The sequence below is a fragment of the Rhinoraja longicauda genome, chromosome 16, assembly GCF_053455715.1.
Source record: "Rhinoraja longicauda isolate Sanriku21f chromosome 16, sRhiLon1.1, whole genome shotgun sequence".
In the NCBI taxonomy this organism is placed as follows: Eukaryota; Metazoa; Chordata; class Chondrichthyes; order Rajiformes; family Arhynchobatidae; genus Rhinoraja; species Rhinoraja longicauda.
In genome coordinates, this window is record NC_135968.1 from 47,239,122 (window position 1) to 47,263,712 (window position 24,591).

Genomic DNA, 24,591 nt, shown 5'->3' on the forward strand with positions numbered 1-24,591 from the left:
GTCTGGTCTCGGTGCGGTAGAGGTCAGCATGCCAGACTACCACAGCCTGGTAATGTGTGAAAACAAGAGATCAAAGGGGACAAAAATTAATGAAAATGTGGAATGGATCATTGTTTGCTGTGGGGAACATGACAAGGCAAATAATCAGTAAACTTTAAACAGGAGGACAGTGAAACTAGTCGGAGAACTAGGATGGGGAGGGATGGAAAGAGAGGTTTGAAGAAGGGTCTCGAGCCGAAACGTCACCCATTCCTTCTCTCCAGAGATGCTGCCTGTCCCGCTGAGTCACTCCAGCATTTTGTGAAACGTCACCCATTCCTTCTCCCCAGAGATGCTGCCTGCCCCCTGAGTTACTACAGCGTTTTGTGTCTACCTTTAGTTACAACACTAAATTGTGCTGTTTCTTTTAACTGAAGTTAAAAACGGCTATATTTAATTCTGACCTGTTCTGCCACTTGTGGATGATCAGCCATGATCACAGTACAGCATCAGGTTGTATGCATTTATTGATTGAAGCAAAATAAAATTCTGTTGCTGCTGGTGATTCACACCATCTTAGAAACATAGAGAATAGGTGCAGGAGGCCATTCGACCCTTCGAGCCTGTACTGCCATTCATTGTGATCGAGGCTGATCATCCACAATCAGTAACCTGTGCCCAACTTCTCCCCATATACCCTGATTCCACTAGCCCCCATATCTCTATCTAACTCTCTCTTAAATTCATCCAGTGATTTGGCCTCCACTGCTCTCTGTGGCAGAGAATTCCACAAATTCACAACTCTGGGTGAAAATTCCTTCTCACCTCAGATTTAAATGGCCTCCCCTTTATTCTAAGACTGTGGCCCCTGGTTCTGGATGCCCCCAACATTGGGAACATTTTTCCTGTATCTAGCTTGTTCAGTCCTTTTATAATTTTATATGTTTCTATAAGATCCCCTCTCATCCTTCTAAACTCCAGTGAATACAAGCCAAGTCTTTTCAATCTTTCCTCATATGGCAGTCCCGCCATCCCAGGAATCAATCTCGTGAACCTACGCTGCACTGCCTCAATTACAAGGATGTCCTTCCTCAAATTAGGAGACCAAAACTGTACACAATACTCCAGATGTGGTCTCACCAGGGCCCTATACAACTGCAGAAGAACCTCTTTACTCCTATACTATCGTTATGAAGGCCAACATGCCATTAGCTTCCTTCACTGCCTGCTGTACCTGCACGCCAACTTTCAGTGACTGGTGTAGAAGGACACAGGTGCACATCCCCTTACCTAACCTGACACCATTGAGATAATAATCTGCCTTTGTTTTTGCCACCAAAGTGGATAGCCTCACATTTATCTATATTACCAGACGAAGTTGGTCCCACAACTCATTGGATTGCCGTTGTGACGTGGGAAAATCGCGCTTTTTTCTTTAAAATAAATGGCTATAATTTTTTTTTTAAATCTCAATTACAATTGCGATTTTTCTTTAAAATTGTGTTTTTTTCTGCATTGATCTAGCACCCTCCCCTTCCTCACTCCATCCCCTCAACCCCCCTTCTCCCCCACTCACTCCCCTCCTTCCCCTCCCACCCCCGTCACCCACTCCATTCCCCCCTCATCCCCCCCCCCCATCCATTCTTACGGGCTCTCCGGCGGTGCCGCCATTCCCGCCGGTCGGGTTTCCATTGTGATATAGAACATGGAGGTATTACTGCGCATGGGCGGCTGACGGGGACAGCAGGTGGAAAAGGGATTTATTAAAGTTTAAAATGTGAATAACAAAATATAACAACAATTTGAACGTTAATAAGATTTCCTGATGCAGGAATTTTCAACATTAGCATCATTTCTCCATTTCACAACAGGAAGGAATTGTCGAAAATCGCCACAACAAATGGTAAGAATGCCGCCAAAATGGCTCATCGTTCTGTTTGCATAGATCTCGAAGAGTTCTGTCCACCGCTTCAAAGCTCTACCTCCTAATCATCGGCACTCATCCCAAACAATCAGTCTCATACTCCTGATCAAATTTGTAAAAATTTGTAAATTGTAAAATTTGTAAAAAAACCTTTATTGTCACTACACAAAGTACAGCGAAATTAAAGCAGTCCAGATGATGCAATCACACACAGCAGACAGTACAAAGGACAAACCTTTATCCATAACAAGCTAAACCTAATCTACTGAATTAAACAAACTGACCTCTAATACAATATAGACAAAACAATTACAATACGGTCGAGGCAGTGTACAGTGCAATCAAGACAGCAAGTTATTGCACAGCAATGAGAGCTAACATATTGCAAGTGCCGTTTAAAAAAAATAATAATAAAAAAAGTAATGTAATTAAATATAAGGTGCGGTCGGTTGTAACATGTAATAAGTTTAGCAAATGTCAACAATATAAGTGCAGTAGAATGTAAACTTGTATTAAATTGAGGCTTATGTTTTCTGACAAGTAACTGACAGTGTTCCGATCAGTTCCGTTCCTTCCCTTCAGTTTTATGTGAGTGTCTGGCAGTGTTCAGCTCACGTATGACACTGGGGTAGAAACTGTTCTTGAGTCTATTAGTCCGTGATGTAATGGACCTGAACCGTCTACCAGAGGGCAGCAGTTGGAGCAGCTGATGACCAGGGTGGGAAGGATCCCTCAGGATGTTGGCTGCTCTGCTGAGGCAGCGGAGGGAGTAAAGTTCCTCTAGAGAGGGCAGTGGGCAACCAATGATTTTCTTTGCAGAGTTGATGACCCTCTGAAGGGCTTTCTTGTTTGCCTCTGAGCTGCTGGTGTACCACATAGAAATACAGTACGTCAGCACACTCTCGATGGTGCAACGGTAGAAAGTCACTAGCAGCTGCTCTTGCAGGTTGTTCTTCCTAAGGATCCTCAGAAAGTAGAGCCGCTGCTGTGCCTTTTTGACTGCCGCTATGGTGTTTGTGGTCCAGGAGAGATCCTCAGCAATATGCGTGCCCAGGAACTTGAAGGCAGGGACCCTTTCCACACAAACCCCGCTGATATGCAGTGGTGTGTAGCCCGTATTGTGTCTTCGGAAGTCTATTATGAGTTCTTTTGTTTTGGAAGGATTCAGAGCCAGATTGTTTTCCGCACACCATCCTATCAGTTTTTGGACTTCATCTCTGTAGGCTGTCTCGTCATCTCCTGAGACGAGTCCAACCACAGTCGTGTCATCCGCAAACTTGATGATGGCGTTGGTAGGATGAGTGGGGGTGCAGTCATGGGTGTAAAGGGCGTAGAGAAGAGGGCTCAACACGCATTCTTGTGGGCAGCCGGTGCTGATTGTGAGAGTGGAGGATGTGTGAGGGCCTAATCTGACCATCTGGGGCCGATTGGTCAGGAAGTCCTTAATCCAGTTACAGATAGATTGGGAGAGTCCTAAATCAGTTAGTTTAGAAACCAGTCTGTCCGTGATGACCGTGTTAAATGCTGAACTATAATCTATGAAGAGCATCTCACGTAACTGCCCTGCCGCTCAAGATGGGTCAGTGCGGTGTGTAGGGCAGTAGTAATGGCGTCCTCTGTAGACCTGTTTGATCTGTAAGCGAATTGGTGTGGGTCGATAGTGGCTGAGAGGCTGGCTTTGATGTGCTGCTGGACCAGCTTCTCAAAGCACTTCATAATGACTGGGGTTAGTGCAACAGGACGGTAGTCGTTGAGATCACGGATGACTGGTTTCTTTGGCAGTGGGATTATTGTTGCGGATTTCAGGCAGGATGGGATGATGGCTTTGGACAGGGACAGGTTGAAGATCTTCGTGAAGACCACTGAGAGCTGGTCTGCACATTCTTTCAACACCCTTCCCGTCACTCCATCCGGGCCTGTAGCCTTCCTTGTGTTGACAGCCCTGAGCACACGCCTCACCTCATGCTCCTGTACCGTGAGCGTGTGGCTGTTGAAGGCAGGTGTAGATGGTGTAACTAACTTTGCCGCTCTCACCTCAAAGCGGGCAAAGAAGCCATTAAGTTCCTCTGCCATCGAGGCGTTTGCATCAGCGATCTTGTAGTTGCTGGTTTTGTAATTTGTGAGGTGCTGGATTCCCTGCCAAAGTCGTCGTGGGTCCTTGTGGGTGAAGTGGTCCTCAATCTCCTTTTTGTGTTTTCCTTTTGCTCTTTTGATGGCTCTCTTAAGGTTGGCTCTAGCCACGCTGTAGAGGGCTTTGTCCTTGGACCTAAAGGCAGCATTACGATCCTTTAAGATAGTTCTGACCTCCTTTGTCATCCAGGGTTTCTGGTTTGAGTGCACCCGGATGCATTTGTCGACAGTGACAATGTCAACACAGTTCTTAATGTAACAGAGTACTGTTGATGTGTACTCCTCCAAATCCTGGTCCTCAAAAATGTCCCAATTAGTCCTTTCAAAGCAATCCTGAAGCTGCGAGGATGCTCCTTCAGGCCACATTTTAACCATTTTGATGGCGGGGGGGGCTTTCCTTCTTAAGGGGGTGTATGCTGGAGTTAGAAGTATGGATAGGTGGTCTGATTGTCCCAAGTGAGGTAGCGATGTTGTCCTGTAGCTACTCTTGATGTTTGAATAGGCTTTGTCCAAAGTATTTTTCCCCCTGGTTGCACATTTAATGTGTTGATGAAATTTCGGGAGAACTGCTTTTAAGTCTGCGTGGTTGAAATCACCGGCTATAATATGGACAGCCTCGGGATAAGTCTTCTGTTGAGAGTTTATGGCGTTTAGTAGGTAGCCTTGAGCTGTGCTAGCATTAGCGTCCGGTGGAATGTAAACAGCTGTAACAGTTATAGCGGTAAACTCCCGAGGAAGGTAAAAGGGCCTGCATTTGACCGTTAGGTATTCCAGATCAGGAGAACAATGGCTGTCTACGATGTTGGTATTAGTACACCAGTCGTTGTGTACGTAGATGTAAACCCCACCGCCCTTGGTCTTACCAGAGTCTTTGTTTCTGTCCCAACGGAACGCTGTGCGGTCTGCTAGCTCCATGGCGGCATCGGGTGTGAGCGCGTTTAACCACGTCTCTGTTATTAGTAGGATGCAGCAGTCTTTTATGAGGTTGTTCGTGGAAATCTGTAGATGTAATTCGTCCATTTTGTTGATGATGGATCTGGCGTTAGTAAGAAATACGCTGGGAAGAGATGGTTTATGCGGTTGTTTCTTTAGTCTAGCAAGTAGACCCGACCGGCATCCCCGCTTTTGTTTCCTCCTTCGACGTTCGCCAAGGTCGAAAACAATCCACGGAGAGCCCGGTGTTCTGGCAATCTCCTCCGGTATGTTGTGTGATTGCAGAAATTCGCTTGTAATTCCTTGGTTGCTTCGTTGTCCTTTATTTAAAATATTTTAAATATCTGGTCGACTATAGCTGTAGCTGTAATTACAGCTGTAACTGTTATTCGCCCAACAGAACTCAACATTAACAAGTAGACAAAACAAACAAAACAAATAGCACCGAGCTGGAGAGCTTAAAGCCACTGCATCTGAGCGCGCCGCCATCTTGTCTTGTCAATGAACCATGTTGGAGCTCTTCTCAATGTTGCACATTGTATTATCGGTCACTTCAATGGGTATCTTGAATCAAGAATGTGCAGTTCTTCCACCAGGCATCAATGTAGCTGCTATATCAGAGGATGCTACAGCAAAAGCAACATCAACTTGACCTCGAACTTTGGAGAGGATCAAATTGGTGAGAAATGTCTTGCCCATTCCTGCTGGTGAATCAATGAAAAACATTGAAGGAACATTCCTTTCCAAGCAGCTGCACACATACACTGGTCATACACTGCTCTTTGCTCAGCATTCAGTAGAGGTTCCTTCTCTTCAACAAATCACTATTGTTCAGGTCTATTGTACTGCAATTCACGCAGCAATTCTGGATTGTCACCATCAAGGTTCATCCTTCCATGTCTTGGTAGTGGCAAATGAAAGTATCCCAGTGTCTTGTTGTAATTCGCAAGCTTGTCTTGAATATACAACAGAGCCTGATCATGATGCCTCTCATCAATCATGATATTTGGATCATCGATTGTTCTCCATTCTCTTCGAAGGTAATCTTCAGACATTGAATTCTTGAAGCGATCCCATAATTGTCGAGGAGTGTTGATCTCAGCAATCGTCAGTAAAACAAACAAATCTCTCATTGCATCGGGGAGTCTTGTCCACTCAGCATCTTCCATCGTTTGATGCCAATGGTCGTCAGTTTGCTACAAACCTCTTTCTATGCAGACGTCTTTGAAGGAAGAATATGTCCGTCATGTGTCCTCGATGAATCGAAGGATACTGGCCCTTTTACGTGATGGAGAAGCAGTCTCAAGTAGTAGAGGTCACCACATCTTGGAGAAATTGTATACACTCGTCCCAGAACATTGGCTTCAAAAATACCTGGAAGATCTTCCACTATCTTCCCAACCTTCCTTCCACATTGTTCCATGTGTAAAATCAAGGTACATCAGCGTAGTACAGTGTTCTTGCAAATTGATCTTGAAAACACAATTCCATGAATTCAGTTAAAGTTGTTCTCGTGATATCCTTATTTCTCACCTGCCGACCAGCATCGACTGATGATGACTCGTTGTTCTTGTGGTAGATGTACCTGGTGTCGAAGGACAGCGGGGCGTCTCTCATGAGTTGGAAATCCACGGATTGGTCCCACCGCTTCCGATGGACCAATATATCTGCCAGTAAAGTACTGTGCAATTTTGTCATCCCTGTTAATTCCCAAAACTGCTTGATCACTCCCCTTCAAGGTAGTGTAAGAAAATAACTGCAGATGATGGTACAAATCGAAGGTATTTATTCACAAAATGTTGGAGTAACTCAGCAGGTCAGGCAGCATCTCGGGAGAGAAGGAATGGGTTTTTCACAAAATGCTGGAGTAACTCAGCAGGTCAGGCAGCATCTCAGGAGAGAAGGAATGGGTTTTTCACAAAATGCTGGAGTAACTCAGCAGGTCAGGCAGCATCTCGGGAGAGAAGGAATGGGTTTTTCACAAAATGCTGGAGTAACTCAGCAGGTCAGGCATTTCCTTCTCTCCCAAGATGCTGCCTGACCTGCTGAGTTACTCCAGCATTTTGTGAATAAACTCCCCTTCAAGGTGTATTTTGAACACGTATTTGACCGACTTTACAGAAGAGCATATCTCAACATTAATGTGACATTTGAATAACTTCAAGAGTTGAGCATTACAGGGCACCACCCATTCAGAATAGGTCGATCCCGGCGTCCTTCTTGACGTCCCTGAAATCCTTCCATATCCAGAGATCTTCTCCTGTACAGAGGATGTGACTCATCTCCACACCTTGTGCTTTCGATAAACGGCTTTGGGAATCTCTTTCTGCATCTTCCATTCTTCCAACATGGACAGGTGTGGCCGTAATATGGTCCATGAACAGACCTCCCAACATTTGATTTTATAAATTCATAATTTTGGTGTCCAAAATTCAGAATTTTACATCAAATTCATAATAGGCACGTAATGCAACTTTTCAGCAAAAAAAAGTATGCACGCCAAATGCGCATATGCGTTGCGCTATATTCATGTGTGAAAAACAACTATTGTTTCCAACAGTCTGTAGTTCTTGGACTACATGTACAATGTCAGGCCTATCATGAGTATATTCTGGTATTTATAGAAAGGTTATTGAACAGAAACACTTTTTACAACAAAGAAAAAATTGTTTTGCTTTGGTTTTTCTATTTTGGTTTTTCCTTACACATCCCAATTCTCTTGGTATTGAATAAAAGAACAACGGTCATAAAATGTATGACTAAGTTATGAAGAAAGAGTTTCATTTAAAACTGTATATACCTAATTTCATTGAAGACATACTTGCTCCACTGCTCTTCAACAGCAAATCACAAAGGCCCGGTGGGCGGCGAGGCGAGGCCCGGCAGGGCTGCGAGTCCCGGCCCGGCGAGCGTAGCGGCGAGGAGAGGCCCGGTGAACGGCGAGGCCCAGCCCGCACTGGTGAGGCCGGGCAAGCGGCGAGGCCAGGCAAGAGACGCGGCGAGGCAAGTGTCAAGGCATATGTTTTCCCGGAAAAATGTGAGGCGAAATCGGAATGGCGGAAATGAAATAAGGCGAAAACTTTCTGCCAAATTCGGACGGGTTTGGATGTCTGCATGACCTCAGAAGTCTTCCTCCCTCTTGGCATGATGTTAAAAAGAGATAGGTATTAATCAGGTGAGGGGAGGGGGGATAAAGGGGGAGGAGAGGGATGGAGTGCGTGAGTGGGGATAAAGTTAGAGGAGGGGGGGATGGAGTGGGGTTCTTTAAATCAACCTTAGCTCAATTTCAGTTAATGTAGGGGAGGTTGGGGGGAGTTTTTAAGGGGGGTTATCTTTAACAGCTCAGCAGCAGGAGGGGAGGGATCAGGCGCTGCGCGAATGCCGGAGGAGTTTGGGTCCAGAGGGTCCGCTTGGTCCAGCAAGTCTGACCTTTAACTGCTTGGCAGCGGTGACTCCGGGGCTGAGCGGTGAACGAGACGCCCGTAGTTTAGAGCGGGAGCAGGGGCTCAGGTGAAGGAAACGCCCGTGGCTGAGAGCGGTAGCAGGAGCGGCGGCAGCGGTGATGGCTGAGCGGGAGCCGGAGGGATCAGCGGCGACGCCCAGGGTTTAGAGCAGGAGGAGGCAGCAGCGGCTCAGCGGGAGCTCCGGGGCCCAGCAGTGAAGGAGACGCCCGTAGTTTAGAGTGGGAAGAAGCAGAAGGGGCGGCACGATGGATCAGCGGGGCTCCGGGGCCCAGCAGTGAAGAAGACGCCCGTAGTTTAGAGCAGGAGCAGCAGTGGCGGCGCTGGCGGTGAAGGAGACGCCCATAGTTTAGAGCGTGAAGAAGCAGCAGCGGCGGCACGATGGATCAGCGGGGGCTCTGGGGCCCAGCAGTGAAGGAAATGCCCGTGGTTTGGAGTGGAGGCAGCGGTGATGGCGGGGCGGGAGCTCCGGGGCGGCCATGATGGAGTCGCCCGGGGTTTGCAGAGGCGGCGGTGCCGCTCCCCCCACGTAGGCCTCGGAACCAATCGGGCAGGAAGTGGGAGCTGAACGCAAAATGGCGACCCTCCCCAACTGCGCACGCGCAGTCACCCGGCCATCTTACGTACGTGTAGGCGCTGGTCTGGCGGCCATCTTATTTGAGGATCGGCCCCGATTGTGCATGCGCTGGTTTTTAAATAACTTTAAAATGTGAATAACGTTAAAAATATAACGCCGATTTCAATAAAACTACTTGCACTACCATTAAAGCGACGACGGTGAGTAAGGCGGGCCTAAAATTGTCGTGCTATTGTGTACTGTTTTGGCTGTAGTTCGATCACAAACAAACAAACGAGAGTTTTAGTATATAGATACTGCATCTGCCATGCATCTGCCCACTCACTCAACCTGTCCATGTCACCCTGCAACTTCCTAACATCCTCTTCGCAGTTCACACTGCCACCCAGCTTTGTGTCTTCTGCAAACTTACTAGTGTTACTTCTAATTCCTTCATCCAAATCATTAATATATGACCTACCAGGGAGAAGGCAATTCTGGATTTAGTGTTATGTAATGAACCTGACCTGATAAGGGGACTTGAGGTAAAAGAGCCATTAGGAGGCAGTGACCACAATATGATAAGTTTTAATCTACAAATTGAGAGGGAGAAGGGAAAATCGGAGGTGTCAGTATTACAGTATAGCAAAGGGGATTACGGAGCCATGAGGCAGGAGCTGGCCAAAATTGACTGGAAGGAGGCCCTAGCAGGGAAGACTGTGGAACAGCAATGGCAGGTATTCCTGGGAATAATGCAGAAGTTGCAGGATCAATTTATCCCAAATAGGAGGAAAGATTCTAAAGGGAGTAAGAGGCACCCGTGGCTGACAAGGGAAGTCAAGGACAGCATAAAAATAAAAGGGAAGAAGTATAACATAGCAAAGAAGAGTGGGAAGCCAGAGGATTGGGACTCTTTTAAAGAGCAACAGAAGATAACTAAAAAGGCAATACGGGGAGAAAAGATGAGGTACGAAGGTAAACTAGCCAATAATATAAAGGAGGATAGTAAAAGCTTTTTTAGGTATGTGAAGAGGAAAAAAATAGTCAAGGCAAATGTGGGTCCCTTGAAGACAGTAGCAGGGGAATTTATTATGGGGAACAAGGAAATGGCAGACGAATTGAACCGGTACTTTGGATCTGTCTTCACTAAGGAGGATACAAACAATCTCCCAGATGTTCTAGTGGCCAGAGATCCTAGGGTGACAGAGGAACTGGAGGAAATCCACAGTAGGCAGGAAAAAGTTTTGGGTAGACTGATGGGACTCAAGGCTGATAAATCCCCAGGGCCTGATGGTCTGCATCCCAGGGTGCTTAAGGAGGTGGCTCTAGAAATTGTGGACGCATTAGTGATTATTTTCCAATGTTCTAGATTCCGGGTCAGTTCCTGTGGATTGGAGGGTAGCTAATGTTATCCCACTTTTCAAGAAAGGAGGGAGAGAGAAAACGGGAAATTATAGACCAGTTAGTCTGACATCAGTGGTGGGGAAGATGCTGGAGTCAATTATAAAAGACGAAATTGCTGAGCATTTGGATCGCAGTAACAGGATCGTTCCGAGTCAGCATGGATTTACGAAGGGGAAATCGTGCTTGACTAATCTACTGGAATTTTTTGAGGATGTAACTAGGAAAATTGACAGGGGAGAGCCGGTGGATGTGGTGTACCTCGACTTTCAGAAAGCCTTCGACAAGGTCCCACATAGGAGATTGGTGGGCAAAATTAGAGCACATGGTATTGGAGGTAGGGTAATGACATGGATAGAAAGTTGGTTGACAGACAGAAAGCAAAGAGTGGGGATAAATGGGTCCCTTTCAGAATGGCAGGCAGTGACTAGTGGGGTACCGCAAGGTTCGGTGTTGGGACCGCAGCTATTTACAATATACATCAATGACTTGGATGAAGGGATTAAAAGTACCATTAGCAAATTTGCCGATGATACAAAGCTAGGTGGCAGTGTGAACTGTGAGGAAGATGCTATGAGGTTGCAGGGTAACTTGGACAGGTTGTGTGAGTGGGCGGATGCATGGCAGATGCAGTTTAATGTAGATAAGTGTGAGGTTATCCACTTTGGTGGTAAGAATAGGAAGGCAGATTATTATCTGAATGGTGTCAAGTTAGGAAAAGGGGACGTACAACGTGATCTGGGTGTCTTAGTGCATCAGTCACTGAAAGGAAGCATGCAGGTACAGCAGGCAGTGAAGAAAGCCAATGGAATGTTGGCCTTCATAACAAGAGGAGTTGAGTATAGGAGCAAATAGGTCCTTCTGCAGTTGTACAGGGCCCTAGTGAGACCGCACCTGGAATACTGTGTGCAGTTTTGGTCTCCAAATTTGAGGAAGGATATTCTTGCTATTGAGGGCATGCAGCGTAGGTTTACTAGGTTAATTCCCGGAATGGCGGGACTGTCATATGTTGAAAGACTGGAGCGACTAGGTTTGTATACACTGGAATTTAGAAGGATGAGAGGGGATCTTATCGAAACGTTTAAAATTATTAAGGGGTTGGACACGTTAGAGGCAGGAAACATGTTCCCAATGTTGGGGGAGTCCAGAACCAGGGGCCACAGTTTAAGAATAAGGGGTAGGCCATTTAGAACAGAGATGAGGAAAAACTTTTTTAGTGAGAGAGTTGTGAATCTGCCTCAGAGGGCAGTGGAGGCCAATTCTTTGAATACATTCAAGAGAGAGCTAGATAGAGTTCTTAAGGATAGCAGAGTCAGGGGGTATGGGGAGAAGGCAGAAACGGGGTACCGATTGAGAATGATCAGCCATGATCACATTGAATGGCGGTGCTGGCTCGAAGGGCCTTCTCCTGCACCTATTTTCTATTGTCTATATATGGTAAACAGTTGCGGCCCCAACACCGAGCCTCGCGGCATTCCACTCGCCACTGTCTGCCAATCTGAAAAGGACCCGTTTATATCCTACTCTTTGCTTCCTGTCTGCCAACCAATTCTCAGTCCATGTCAACACCCTACCCCCAATACCATGTGCTCTAATTTTGCTCACCAATCTCCCGTGTGGGACTTTATCAAAGGCTTTCTGAAAGTCTAGATACACTACATCCACTGGCTCCCCTTCATCCATTTTACTTGTCACATCCTCAAAAAATTCCAGAAGATTAGTCAAGCATGGTTTCCATTTCAAAAAATCCATGCTGACTTGGACTTATCCTTTTACTGCTATCCAAATGCACCGTTAAGATCCTGAATCTATTGAACATTGGAAAATGATCACCAATGCGTCCACTATTTCTCGAGCCACCTCCCTGAGTACCCTGGGATGCAGACCATCAGACCCTGGGGATTTATCAACCTTCAGTCCCATCAGTCTACCCAATACTATTTTTCGCCTAATACAAATTTGTTTCAGTTCCTCTATCCCCCTAGATCCTCTGTCCTCCAGTACATCTGGGAGATTGTCTGTGTCTTCCTCAGTGAAGACAGATCGGAAGTCTTCTGCCATTTCCTTGTTACCCATAATAATTTCATCTGTGTCTGCCTTCAAGGGACCCACATTTGTATGGGGTCTATCCTGTAAATATCTTATAAATATCTAATTTTTGGTTGCTGGCATTGTTTTAACTTCATGCCCATCAGCATCATGTTAGTGATATAGAACATGGAAGATATTTATCACGTTATCAAAATGGGTTTTGACTTTACAAATATGCATGGTTTAAATCAAAAAAATATATAGTATCTTACTTAGAAACTTTTCCCTAGCACAACCTCCTTCCTATCACCCCTATTCAGTTACTCCCGAAATGGAGTAGACCAATTGAATCTTTCTGAATTCCTCATCAGATGCTCAGAGATCTTTTATCTCTGTACCAGGTAAACAACTGATACCTTGGCTTTTACAATTACAAAAACGACCATTCCTATGCTACATCCTCTATGTTGCTCAGTTTTCATATTCTTTTCACATTTACCCTAAATATAATCAATATTGCAAAATTAAATATAATTCATGAATAATATTATGTTTAATTATAGCACAACACCACTTTTACAGACTTACCAGCAGTGTTCTTATTCAGTATTTCTTTGGTTTGGTTCAGCTCCTCAATTGCACACACCAAACGAGCTTCTAGTTGTGCAATAGTTTCTTCAGGACCTGGAGCAGATGCCAGATGGTCGTGGATTATTTCTGCCTGCTTCTTGATTTCAGCAACATCTGGCTCCAAGGATTTGATGTATCCCATAACATTAGTATTAACCAGACTTTCATGATTTGATGAAATTGAAGTTTTGCACAACTAGCATTGTAAATGAGAAACAAAAACAACTGAACAGTAAGCTTATGTTAATGGCAAAATGCTCAGTTCAGATGTTTCCTATGCAAAGGGAATCATATATGTCATGGAGACACTCCAAAGAAAATTCATTATGTTAATTATCAAGATGGAAAGCTTGTTTTGTGAAATCATGGCATTAAAGGCAATACAAGCATCGACACAGGTTTGGCAAGTAAAACAGCTTGTACTCAGTTTTGAAGGAAAGTGATTTTTTTTTTAAACACTAAATTAAGGGTTTTGACTGAGTAGGCACCGAGAACATTTCTCCCATCAAGGTACAACGGAATATTGTTTCAGAATAATATTTACCCATCTAAGATGATGAGAAATTCTTGGGTCTCTATTCAAGTACGCTATGGAGGCTGAATAATTGAATGCTTTCAAGGTCAAGAGAGACAGATTTTCTTACTGTACAAGTGTTGAGACTTTTGGGTATACGTAGGAAAATGGGGTTGAGGACCTAATCCACAGCCAGCCAGAGAAAGATGTTTGGTGCTGGCTTAGAGAACCACACAGTCTAGCCCTATTGTTCAGTTCTTAGAAAAAAACTTGCGTAAATTGCATAACTGTTCAAAGACTGAAATACAGTCAAGGTCAGATTTTTATTCAAAAGATGACTCTCAAATTGATATTTTGAAAGGTTGTTTATCAAAAGTACAGATGAAAATCTCAATTAAAAACTTAAACATACCCACCTGACCAATTTCTGATTTGGAACATACTTCAACAACAGAATCATCAATTTGATCAATAGCAGCATACGTCTTGACTAAAGTTTGAAATATTTCATTGCGTTTTTCAATTCTATCTTCTGACAATCTGCTATATTCCTTTGAATGTTCTCTGGAAAGAAAATGCGACATTCCATAATGAAAAATAGTGAAATTACAATATATTGAAAAAGTGGTAGAAATGCACAACAGTACAATAACCATCTATAAACAATATGATTAAGATTAAAAATAGACACAAAGTGCTGGAGTAACTCAGCATGTTAGACAGCATCTCTGGAGAACATAGATAGGCGACATTTCGAGAATCAGGTGATTGAAGAGAGGGAAAAGAAAGCTGGAAGAGTGCAGAAGCAGGACAAGGTGTGGGAGGTAGCCAGATTGGAACAAAGGCCAGACATAAGAGCAGAACATGTGATCAAGAATTAAAGAGTTGCAAATTGTGACCCCCCACCCCCCTACTTTGGGACAATTTGAAAACAACTCCAATTCTATTTTCTTTTGCATTGCTGAGGACATTAAACATTCTGATGTTCTTTTGCATTTAACCAATGAAGTACAAATGAGCAGACAATTATTTGACAGTTACATACAGCAGTACAACTGAAACCTTTTGATGTCAGATCTGCATGGCCTTTCAGTGGGCACAATTTCAGACATGGAGATTAAAGCAGGGTATGACAGTTACTTCGTGTCAATAGTTATCCATCGCTTTTCTTAAAAGATTTCTCAATTTTTGGCGGCACGGTAGCGCAGCGGTAGAGTTGCTGCTTTACAGCGAATGCAGCGCTGGAGACTCAGGTTCGATCCTGACTACGGGTGCTGCACTGTAAGGAGTTTGTACGTTCTCCCCGTGACCTGCGTGGGTTTTCTCCGAGATCTTCGGTTTCCTCCCACACTCCAAAGACGTACAGGTATGTAGGTTAATTGTCCCTAGTGGGTGTAGGATAGTGGGTGTAGGATAGTGTTAATGTACGGGGATCGCTGGGCGGCACGGACTTGGAGGGCCGAGAAAGGCCTGTTTCCGGCTGTATATATATGATGATGATATGATGATGATAATTGTAATGACTAACAATTGTTAGGCTTCAAAATTGTATTTTCACAACTCTAAACACAGCCAATTTAATTAAAATTATCCACAAGTATACCTTAAATCTTTTTCAAACTTAGACATGAACTTTTCCATTTCTTGGCAAACTTCTCCACGAATTTTATTTTCCAAGACCACCTTTTCTTTCTTTTCCTCAATAATCTTGTTTTTCAGATCTTGTATATAAACCAGCAATCTCTACATATTTAAAACACAAACAGTATATTTAAATTCAAATAATCCGAACCATTTTCATGATCTGACTGAGATATATAGAGGATATTTCAAAAACACCATGCAAAAAATTCAGAGGAGCTGCAATAATGTTACAATTTGCAGTCATTTTTACAACTGCAAATTGCAAAGCTTCTGTGCCGAGTGCAACAGAATGTTTCTGATGCTGTGTAGGAAAGAATTGCAGATGCTGGTTTAAATCGAAGGTAGACAAAATGCTGGAGTAACTCAGCAGGACAGGCAGCATCTCTGGAGAGAAGGACTGTTTCTGATAATGGTCATTGGAATTAAATGAAAACTTAGATTTTTAATTTTTTTTTTGCAAGGAATGAGGAAACAGTGCAGAAAATAAATGAGGGGGCTATAATTGGGTGGAGACCAGGAGAGACCAACTCAAACAATCCATGTTCTTCACAATTGTCCATTCTCTGCAACTTAAAACTCAGTTTCTAAAACCCGTCCCACTTAGTCGTTTTTTTAGGCGACTAGGCTGTCGCCACATGGTCGTGAGTAGTCTCCTCAGTCGCCCAAAGAGTCGTAGTGTCTTTCTTGAAAGTTGAAAAATTTTCAGCGACAGTGGGTTTGACGCCAATGAGCGTAGCTTAACGTCTCCTGACGTAGGTGCTGCCGTAGGTTGTCGCTGGTGCTGACTTAGGTGAATTCCATTGGCGACTACGTACGTCAACCTACGTCAACCGGTGTCAAGAGAAGTCAAGTTGCGACAGGCATTGGGAAAACCCAAGTTCACAGAAGTCAAGCTACAACAGCCAGTCGCGATGCTGATGAAGTCCATGTACACCTATATCGGCGACAATCTACGACAAGCTAGTACCATACCGTCGACAAGCTATGACAGCTGGCTACCATCGGTGACAGTTGACGCGACTAGCTACACCAGGCTACGTCAGTGACCCCTCTGTGGCCAAAGCCCATGGTCATGCGACTATAGTTCGTGGACATTGTGCGCCCTCCCCTCCTTCTCCCTCCACCTACCCTCTCCCATCCTCCCCCACGACCCCCTCCCCTGCACCCCATCCCCTCTCAACATCAATGGGCCTCGTGCTACGCAGCGAGGCCAGGTCAGCGGCAAGGTGAGGGGAGGCCAGCGGCGAGGCGAGGCGGGGCCGACGGCGAGGTGAGGCGAGGCCGGCGACAAGGCTAGCGGCGTGAGGTGAGGTGCGGGGCGAGAGGCAGGGCAAGCAGTGAGGTGTGTGTTTTGCAGAAAAATGTGAGGTGAAATCGGAATGGCGGAAATGAAATAAGAAAGCGGAAACTTTCCGCCAAATTCGGAAGGGTTGGGAGGTCTGCAGGATGCAAGTGGGGACTTGAGTTTCAGATTTTTATCTGATCACCTATCAGTGTAATGTGTCCATAAATGATATTAAGTCCTGTATGTTTTTGCACTTGTATTATGTTTGATGTTTGAATTTTAAAGTTTGAAGTTTATTGAAACTCAACGACCCTCCTTGGGGTTTGGGAGTACATAAATAATTGAAAACTACATATATACAAATGTTATGCGAGTACAATATTTTTGTAGCCACTGTTGTATGTTCTTATCAACCTTTTTTGTCAAAACTTTTGTTTGTTCAAGTCAAGTCAAGTCAAATCAAGTTTATTTGTCACATACACATACAAGATGTGCAGTGAAATGAAAGTGGCAATGCCTGCGGATTGTGCAAAAAAATTACAATATCAATATCTTTAAATATTTTTATTAAAGTACGGTAAATTACAATAATACAACAGATATATCTTAATACATTTTTTATACCGCTTCATTTTTTTGAGCTTTAAGAAAAAGATAGAAGTAAAGAAGTAAGGAAAGAAAGTGCGCAAGAGTCGTGAAGTGCAAGAGAGTGTTGGGAAAAGAAAGCCCCTTGGAAAAGAAGTAGAGAAGGAAGTAAAGTAAGAAAGTGGACCCTAGAAAAGAAAGAAAAAAAAAAAAAAGGGGTAGAAACAATCGCTCTATTATAACATTAAACTCCGCAGTAAAGGAATAAAGGAAATGCTGGACATTTTGACGGCAAATTGATGTATGAAGTTATTATATTTCAGAGTAGTGTCTCATGGCATCACTTTCAAATAGTCATGATGCAGAATGATTGGAAACCCGACCTTTTATAGGAAAACTGGGCGATTCCATTGTTTTGGAGGCCAGAATGACGTGAATTGTCTTCAGTTGTCCCCGACAGGGTTGTAGCTTGTCGCGGGTGGACGCAGGATGACTTGTTGTTGTAGGTGGTCGCCTGTGTGGTCGTAGGTTGTCGCGGGTGTCATCGTAGTTTGTCGTAAGTGGACGTCCAAGGTGGACGTAGTTTGTCGTAGGTGAACGTAGTTTGTCGTAGGTGGACGACAATTGGCTCGCCGGTTGTTGGTAGCTTGATGTCAACTAGGTGGTACGTTGTTGTAGCTTGTCGTAGATATTGTCGTAGGGGTGTCCAGTCGCCGGTTTGTCGGTGGCCTGATATGACTATGACGGTCGCCGGCAGTCGCCTAAAATATCGCCTAAGTGGGACAGGCCCTTAACTTCTCAGTTCTAACAAACAGTCATAAAACTGAATGTTGCTTCCCTCACCACAGTTGCTTCACATTGCTGGTATCAAATAATTTCAAATTTTCAGCATCTGCAGTTTTTCACTTTGATATTTTTCATAGTACTGAATATCAGTGCCTGAATATTTTCTTACAAAAAGCTGAATTCTTAACCTGATGCAGTGCTTATGAAAGCAAAAGGGCAATACATTTTAGGATATAGACCCCATGATAATGATTTGTTTCCATGTTAGGATGGTGTACGATTCCAACAACAACCTGCAAGTGATGTCTTATCTACTGCCCTTATCATTTGAAATAGGAAAACACACATGTTTTAGAACATGTTTGTGTAGTCAAGGCAAGTGACTGCACTACATTTTGTAAATGGCAGACAATGCAGCCACTGGGTGTCAGTGGAAGTCAAAATAAATTGGATGACGAGTGAAATGTCAAGTGCCTCCTTTACTCTGATTGGTCTAGACTCTAGATGAATGAAGTGTACTGGTATCCTGCTCCACATTACTTTAATCCTTCAATGGAATATTTATTAATACAAGGAAAGATGCAACATGCTGGTGCATCTCAGAGTCAGGTACCATCCCTGGAAAAATGAATCACTGATGAACTTCATTAAACTGTTGATCTTTCAACTTCCACGCCTTGACTCACATAAGCAATTATTGGCAAAATTTTTCACATTAGCAAGATAGCACCCCACAGAATTACCTAAAAACACATAAACTTTACATGTATACATGTTTACATGTATACATGTTTACATGTATACGGATTATACTCAGCTCCACACATCATTATTACCTGCCTTGAATCGTCTAATGTGGACACAAAATGCTGGAGTAACTCAGCGGGTCAGGCAGCATCTCTGGAGAGAAGGAACGGGTAACGCATCGGACGACCCTTCAGATCCATCTAATTGATTCATCTAATTTTTTTTAATTACTTGACTATTTCATGCCCCCCCCCGAATGAAGGCACATTAAACATTTTACAACAAATAACCGGAAGAATGAAATCATTATTTTGGTCCAAGACACAAACACCATCCAACTTTATTTCTGCATAGCATCTCTCAATTCTACAAAATCACACAATCATTGTAAAATACTTCAACACAGACAAAGTCGCAGAACACGTCTGCAATAACACTCAGACGTCTCCATCTCCAACATTAAACAACCCTGCATTCATTTCAGATTACTGCTGCTGAACCCTCGACCCAAGACATTGTCACTTATACTCTCCCGATCTTTCCGCCATCTTAGATAGAAACATAGAAAATAGGTGCAGGAGGAGGCCATTCGGCCCTTCGAGCCAGCACCGATCATGGCTGATCATTCACAATCAGTAACCCTTGCCTGCCTTCTCCCCATATCCCTTGATTCTATTAGCCCCATAGAGCTCCATCTAACTCTTTAAAATTCATCCAGTGAATTGGCATCCACTACCTTCTGTGGCAGAGAATTCCACAAATCTTGTGCCCAACAAGTTTACTTTCATTATAAACTCGTGTGCCTTTCCCTTACATGCATGATGACCTATATTAACAAATCTCGTCTCATTTGAAAAAAAAAACCATCCTTCATGAAGGACGCAACACTCACATCTGCAGTTACCTAACTATGGCCTTATTGATCTCCTTGAATAGAAATTGCTGTCTTCTGTTGCCAATAATTCTGGAATTACCTCACCAAATCCATCCCCTCAAGAGTCCTGTAAATGCAATTTAATGGAGAACCCTAGCGAGACCATGCTCTGCATACAGAATTGGGTCCCATTGAAAATTCTCATAGGACATGACAAGGTAGATGCAGTGATGCTTCCTCTGGCAGGGGTGTCTTTCGGAAAGGATCAGTCACAAAATAAAATGTTGCACATTCAGACTAAGATGATAATTCGTTTTCTCATAATAAGTACCAGCTAAAAATACTGATTTCTCCCCACAGGACTCTAAAAGGACCACTCCTGTGCAGGGCTGGCCTCTATTAAGTCCTACATTAGAAGGATCAGGCAGCAGATATTCACATTCAGAAAAAAAATCTGGGCTTTTACAAATTAATGCCCTGGACCCGTTTTAACCGAAGTTTAAAGCAATGAACCAACAAATAGAACTCTTTCTGCCACTTGGCCATTGCACACACCCTTTAGGGCACACAGAATTTCTATTAATAAATAGTCTGAAAAAGTAACAAATCAATCCACTTATAGAGGAACTTCTGCCTTAGCATACATCGTGAACAATGTGTGGATGACTAAAAATACCACAGTAATTTACATTTAACTGATTAATTGCAGTCTTTTATAGCGAGTGTTAAATTCAGTAAGTTATCTGTAGTATATAAAAATGGTTAGTAATGTAATGAACAATATCATTTCAACATCTGCCATGTAGATTATACTGTCATGTAGCTATGAAAGGTTTGAGGCAAATAGTTATCTTCAACTTATTTAAGAAATGAATACAGCACAAAATTATTTTGAGCAAGATGGAAAAAAGTGATGCAATTACCTCATAATTGTTTTTTCTGATGATTATATTTTCTTCCTCCTCCTCCTCTTCTTCATCTTCTTCCTCGTCCTCTTTTTCGTCTTTTTCCTCTTCCACTTCCTTTGCCTTTAAATCAATTACATTAATTGTCTCTGAATCACATTCCTCCATTTCAACGACATCCTCAGGAAGAACATCCCAAGAGATAGTACCTCGTTTCCCCAATGAGGACTCAATTGCAGCATTATTAATGATCAGCGAAAGAGCTCTGGCTGATCTTTTTGGTAACAAACGGGCAGGAAGACGTTTTGAACAATCAAGGAGAATCTAGAAAAAAAAAGTTCAATAAAGAATTCGTCTTTGAATATAAATATATTTTAAAATATTGACACAATGAAGATAATGTGCTTTTAGCAGTGCATATTTTGACTCAGGATGCCATTTCCATTACACAATTTATTTCACATCAATTGAAAGACCTTAGCTACAAGTGAAGGAATGGCAGGTACGAGGGATGGGAATTAATTTGTCCAAACAATTCAGCAAGAAACCATGCTGTATCCATACAACAAAAAAGAACACAAATAACTGTGATAGATGAGGCACAGTGCAGAGAAAGAAACCGTTAGTTGGAAATTAATGACCTTGCATCAGAAATGGCCAGGTTCGATGCAAACTGAAAAGTTTAGTTTATTATTGTCACATGTACTGAGCTACAGTAAAAATCTTTTGTTTGCCTGCTATCCAGTCAGACTATACGCGATTGCAAAAAGCTGTCAAGAGTGTGCAGATACAGGATAAAGATACACGTTTAGTGCAAGATAAAGTCCGATTAAAGATATTTTTAAGATGAGGTCAGTACCACAGTCTAGCCGGTGAGAGGACGGTTCGGTTGTCTGATAACAACTAGGAAAAAACTTTCCCTGAATCTGAAGGAATGCGTCTTCAAACTTCTGTACCACTTGCTTGCTGAGCGAGGGGAGAAGAGGGAGTGACCAGGACGAGACTGGCCCTTGATCATGTTGCTGGCAGTGTGAAGTGTAGATGGAGTCAATGGAAGGGAGGTTGGTTTGTGTGATGGTCTGGCCAAGTCTACAACTCTTTGCGATTTCTTGCAGTCTTGAATGGAGTTGTTCTCAAACCATGCTGTGATGCATCCCGATAAAATGCTTTCTACAGCGCATCTGTAGAAATTGGCGAGGGCTGTTGTGGACAATACCATACTTCTTAAGCCTTCTAACGAAGTAGAAGCATTGGTGTGCTTTCTTGTTTATTGCTTTGATGAGGCTGGTCCAGGACAATTTGCTGGTGATAATTATTCCTAAGAACTTGAAGCTTTCAACCATCTCTACTTCAGCATCATCAATACATACTGGGGTAAGTTTACCGCTTAGCTTCCAGACGTTGATCACAATCTCTTTTGTCTTGCTGACATTGAGGTTGTTGTTTTGGCACCAGATTGCGAGGTTCTCAATCTCCTTCCTGTACTCAGTCTCATCATTGTGTCGGAAGGAACTGCAGATGCTTGTTTACACCAAAGATAGACACAAAAAGCTGGAGTAGCTCAACGGGTCAGGCAGCATCTCTGGAGAAAAGAAATAGATGGCGATTCAGGTCGAGACCCTTCTTCGGACTGAGTCAGGGGAGAGGAAAACAAGAGATATGAAAAGGGACAAAATACAAATGAATGAAAGGCATGCAAAAGGACAAATCAAAGCCAGCAATGATGATCAAGAAAAGTTGGAACCCACAGTGGTCCATTATTGGCTGTGGAGAAGGTGATAACGAGTGATACAAACAGTGAAACTAAGCAGGACGACAGTGCAACTAATACAAAGACTAGGGTTGGAGTGGGGCGAAGAGACATGGGATGCAAAGGCTATTCGAAGGGAAAGAAAGCAATACTGATTTCTCAGACTCTCATTCTGAAGAAGGGTCTTGAACCGATATGTCACCTATTCCTTTTCTCCAGTGATGCTGCCTGACCCGCTGAGTTACTCCAACTTTTTGTGTCTATCTCAGTCTCATCATTATTTGATATCTTGCCCACTATGGTGGTGTTGGCTGTGAATTCGTAAAAATTGAGATTGATTAGTATTTGGTTCAGTCATATGCCCTCCATAATGTTTAGGACAAAGACCCATAATTTATTAATTTGCCTCTGTACTCCACAATTTGAGATTTGTAATAGAAAAAATCACGTGATTAAAGTGCACTTTGTCAGATTTTAATAAAGGTCATTTTTATATTTTGGTTTCACCATGTAGAAATTTGACTTGGGTCACGTGTGGCGGCGCCTAACGGCTGCGGCTCGCTGGCAGTCTGTTCGTCTATTTTCCTTTTTTTTGTTGTGTGTCGGTGTTGGGATGGTTTTTGTTTTTGTTTTTTGGCTGTGTATGTGTGGGGGGGGTGGGTGGGGGAAACTTTTCCTTTTTAGGTCTCTTCCTCACGGCGCGGGGCGCGGCTCGGCCGCGGGCCTTCCATCGCCCGGTGCGGCTCGGTCGCTGGACTTTACACCGCTGGTGCGGCTAGGCCGCGGGACTTTACATCGCTGGTGCGGCTCGGCCGCGGGACTTTACATCGCCCGGTGCGGCTAGGCCACGGGACTTTACATCGCTGGTGCGGCTCGGCCGCGGGACCTAACATCGCCCGGTGCGGCTCGGCCGCGGGACTTAGCAGCGCACGGTACGGCCGCGGGGCCTTCCATCGCCCGGCTCGGTCACGGGACGTTTCAGCACCCGGTACGGCTCGGCCGCTGGGCCTTCAATCGCCCGGCTCGGCCGCGGGACTTTTCAGCGCCCGGTGCGGCTCGGCCGCGGGGACTTCCATCCCCTTGCGGGGACTGTGCGGGTCGGTCGGGGACGAGCTGTCTGTCCGTGGGCGTGGGGAAGAGAGTGGAAGTTTTGTTGCCTCCATCACAGTGAGGGGGTGTTTGGAGTCACTGCGATGGATGTTTGTGTTGGGGTCATGTGTCTTGTGTTCTTTTTTTTTGTGTGTGACTGCAATGTAATTTTGTTCGGTACCTCGGTACCGAATGACAAATAAAGCTCTGTATTCTGTATTACAGCAGTGTTTATACATAGTCCCCCGCCCCATTTCAGGTCTCCATAATGTTTGGGACACAGCAATGTCATGTAAAGGAAAGTAGTCATGTTTAGTATTTTGTTGCAGATCCTTTGCAGGCAATGACTGCTTGAGGTCTGCGATTCATGGACATCACCAGTTGCTGGGTGTCTTCTCTGGTGATGCTCTGCCAGGCCTGTATTGCAGCCATCTTTAGCTTATGCTTGTTTTGGGGGGTAGTCCCCTTCAGTTTTCTCTTCAGCATATAAAAGGCATGCTCAATTGGGTTCAGATCAGGAGATTGACGTGGCTACTCAAGAATTTACCATTTTTTAGCGCTGAAAAACTCCTTTGTTGCTTTAATAGTATGTTTGGGATAATTGTCTTGCTGTAGAAGAACCGCCGGCCAGTGAGTTTTGAGGCATTTGTTTGAACTTGAGCAGACAGGATGTGTCCATACACTTCAGAATTCATTATGCTACTACCATCAGCAGTTGTATCATCAATGAAGATAAGTGAGCCAGTACCTTCAGTAGCCATACATGCCCAGGCCATAACACCCCCACCACCATGTTTCACAGATGGTATGCTTTGGATCTTGGGCAGTTCCTCCTCTCCCCCATACTTTGCTCTTGCCATCACTCTGATATCAGTTAATCTTCATCTCATCTGCCCACAAGACCTTTTTCCAGAACTGTGGTTGCTCTTTTAAGTACTTCTTGGCAAACTAACCTTGCCATCCTATTTTTGTGGCTAACCAGTGGTTTGCATCTTGCAGTGTAACCTCTGTATTTCTGTTCATGAAGTCTTCTGCAGACAGTGGTCATTGACAAATCCACACCTGACTCCTGAAGAGTGTTTCTGATCTGTTGGACAGATGTTTGGGGATTTTTCTTTATTATAGAGAGAATTTATCTGTCATCAGCTGTGGAGGTCTTCCATGGCCTGCCAGTCCCTTTGCGATTAGTAAGCTCACCGGTTCTTCTTAATGATATTCCAAACAGTTGATTTTGGTAAGCCTAAGGTTTGGATGACGTCTCTCAGTCTCATAATGGATTCTTTGACTTTCATTGGCACAACTTTGGTCCTTATGTTGATAAACAGCAATAAAAGTTTCCAAAGGTGATGGAAAGAATGGAGGAATGA

General features: G+C 43.9%; 1 protein-coding gene across 1 annotated transcript in view; it reads right to left on the reverse strand.

Annotated features, from left to right (window-relative positions):
• LOC144600986 (kinesin-like protein KIF20B) overlaps window positions 1-24,591 on the reverse strand; it is a 101,998-nt gene that overhangs the window by 50,743 nt on the left and 26,664 nt on the right. The window contains 4 exon segments of the mRNA XM_078412897.1: window positions 13,004-13,241; window positions 13,976-14,123; window positions 15,163-15,302; window positions 20,404-20,709. Of these exon segments, the coding sequence (XP_078269023.1) occupies window positions 13,004-13,241; window positions 13,976-14,123; window positions 15,163-15,302; window positions 20,404-20,709 (832 nt within the window).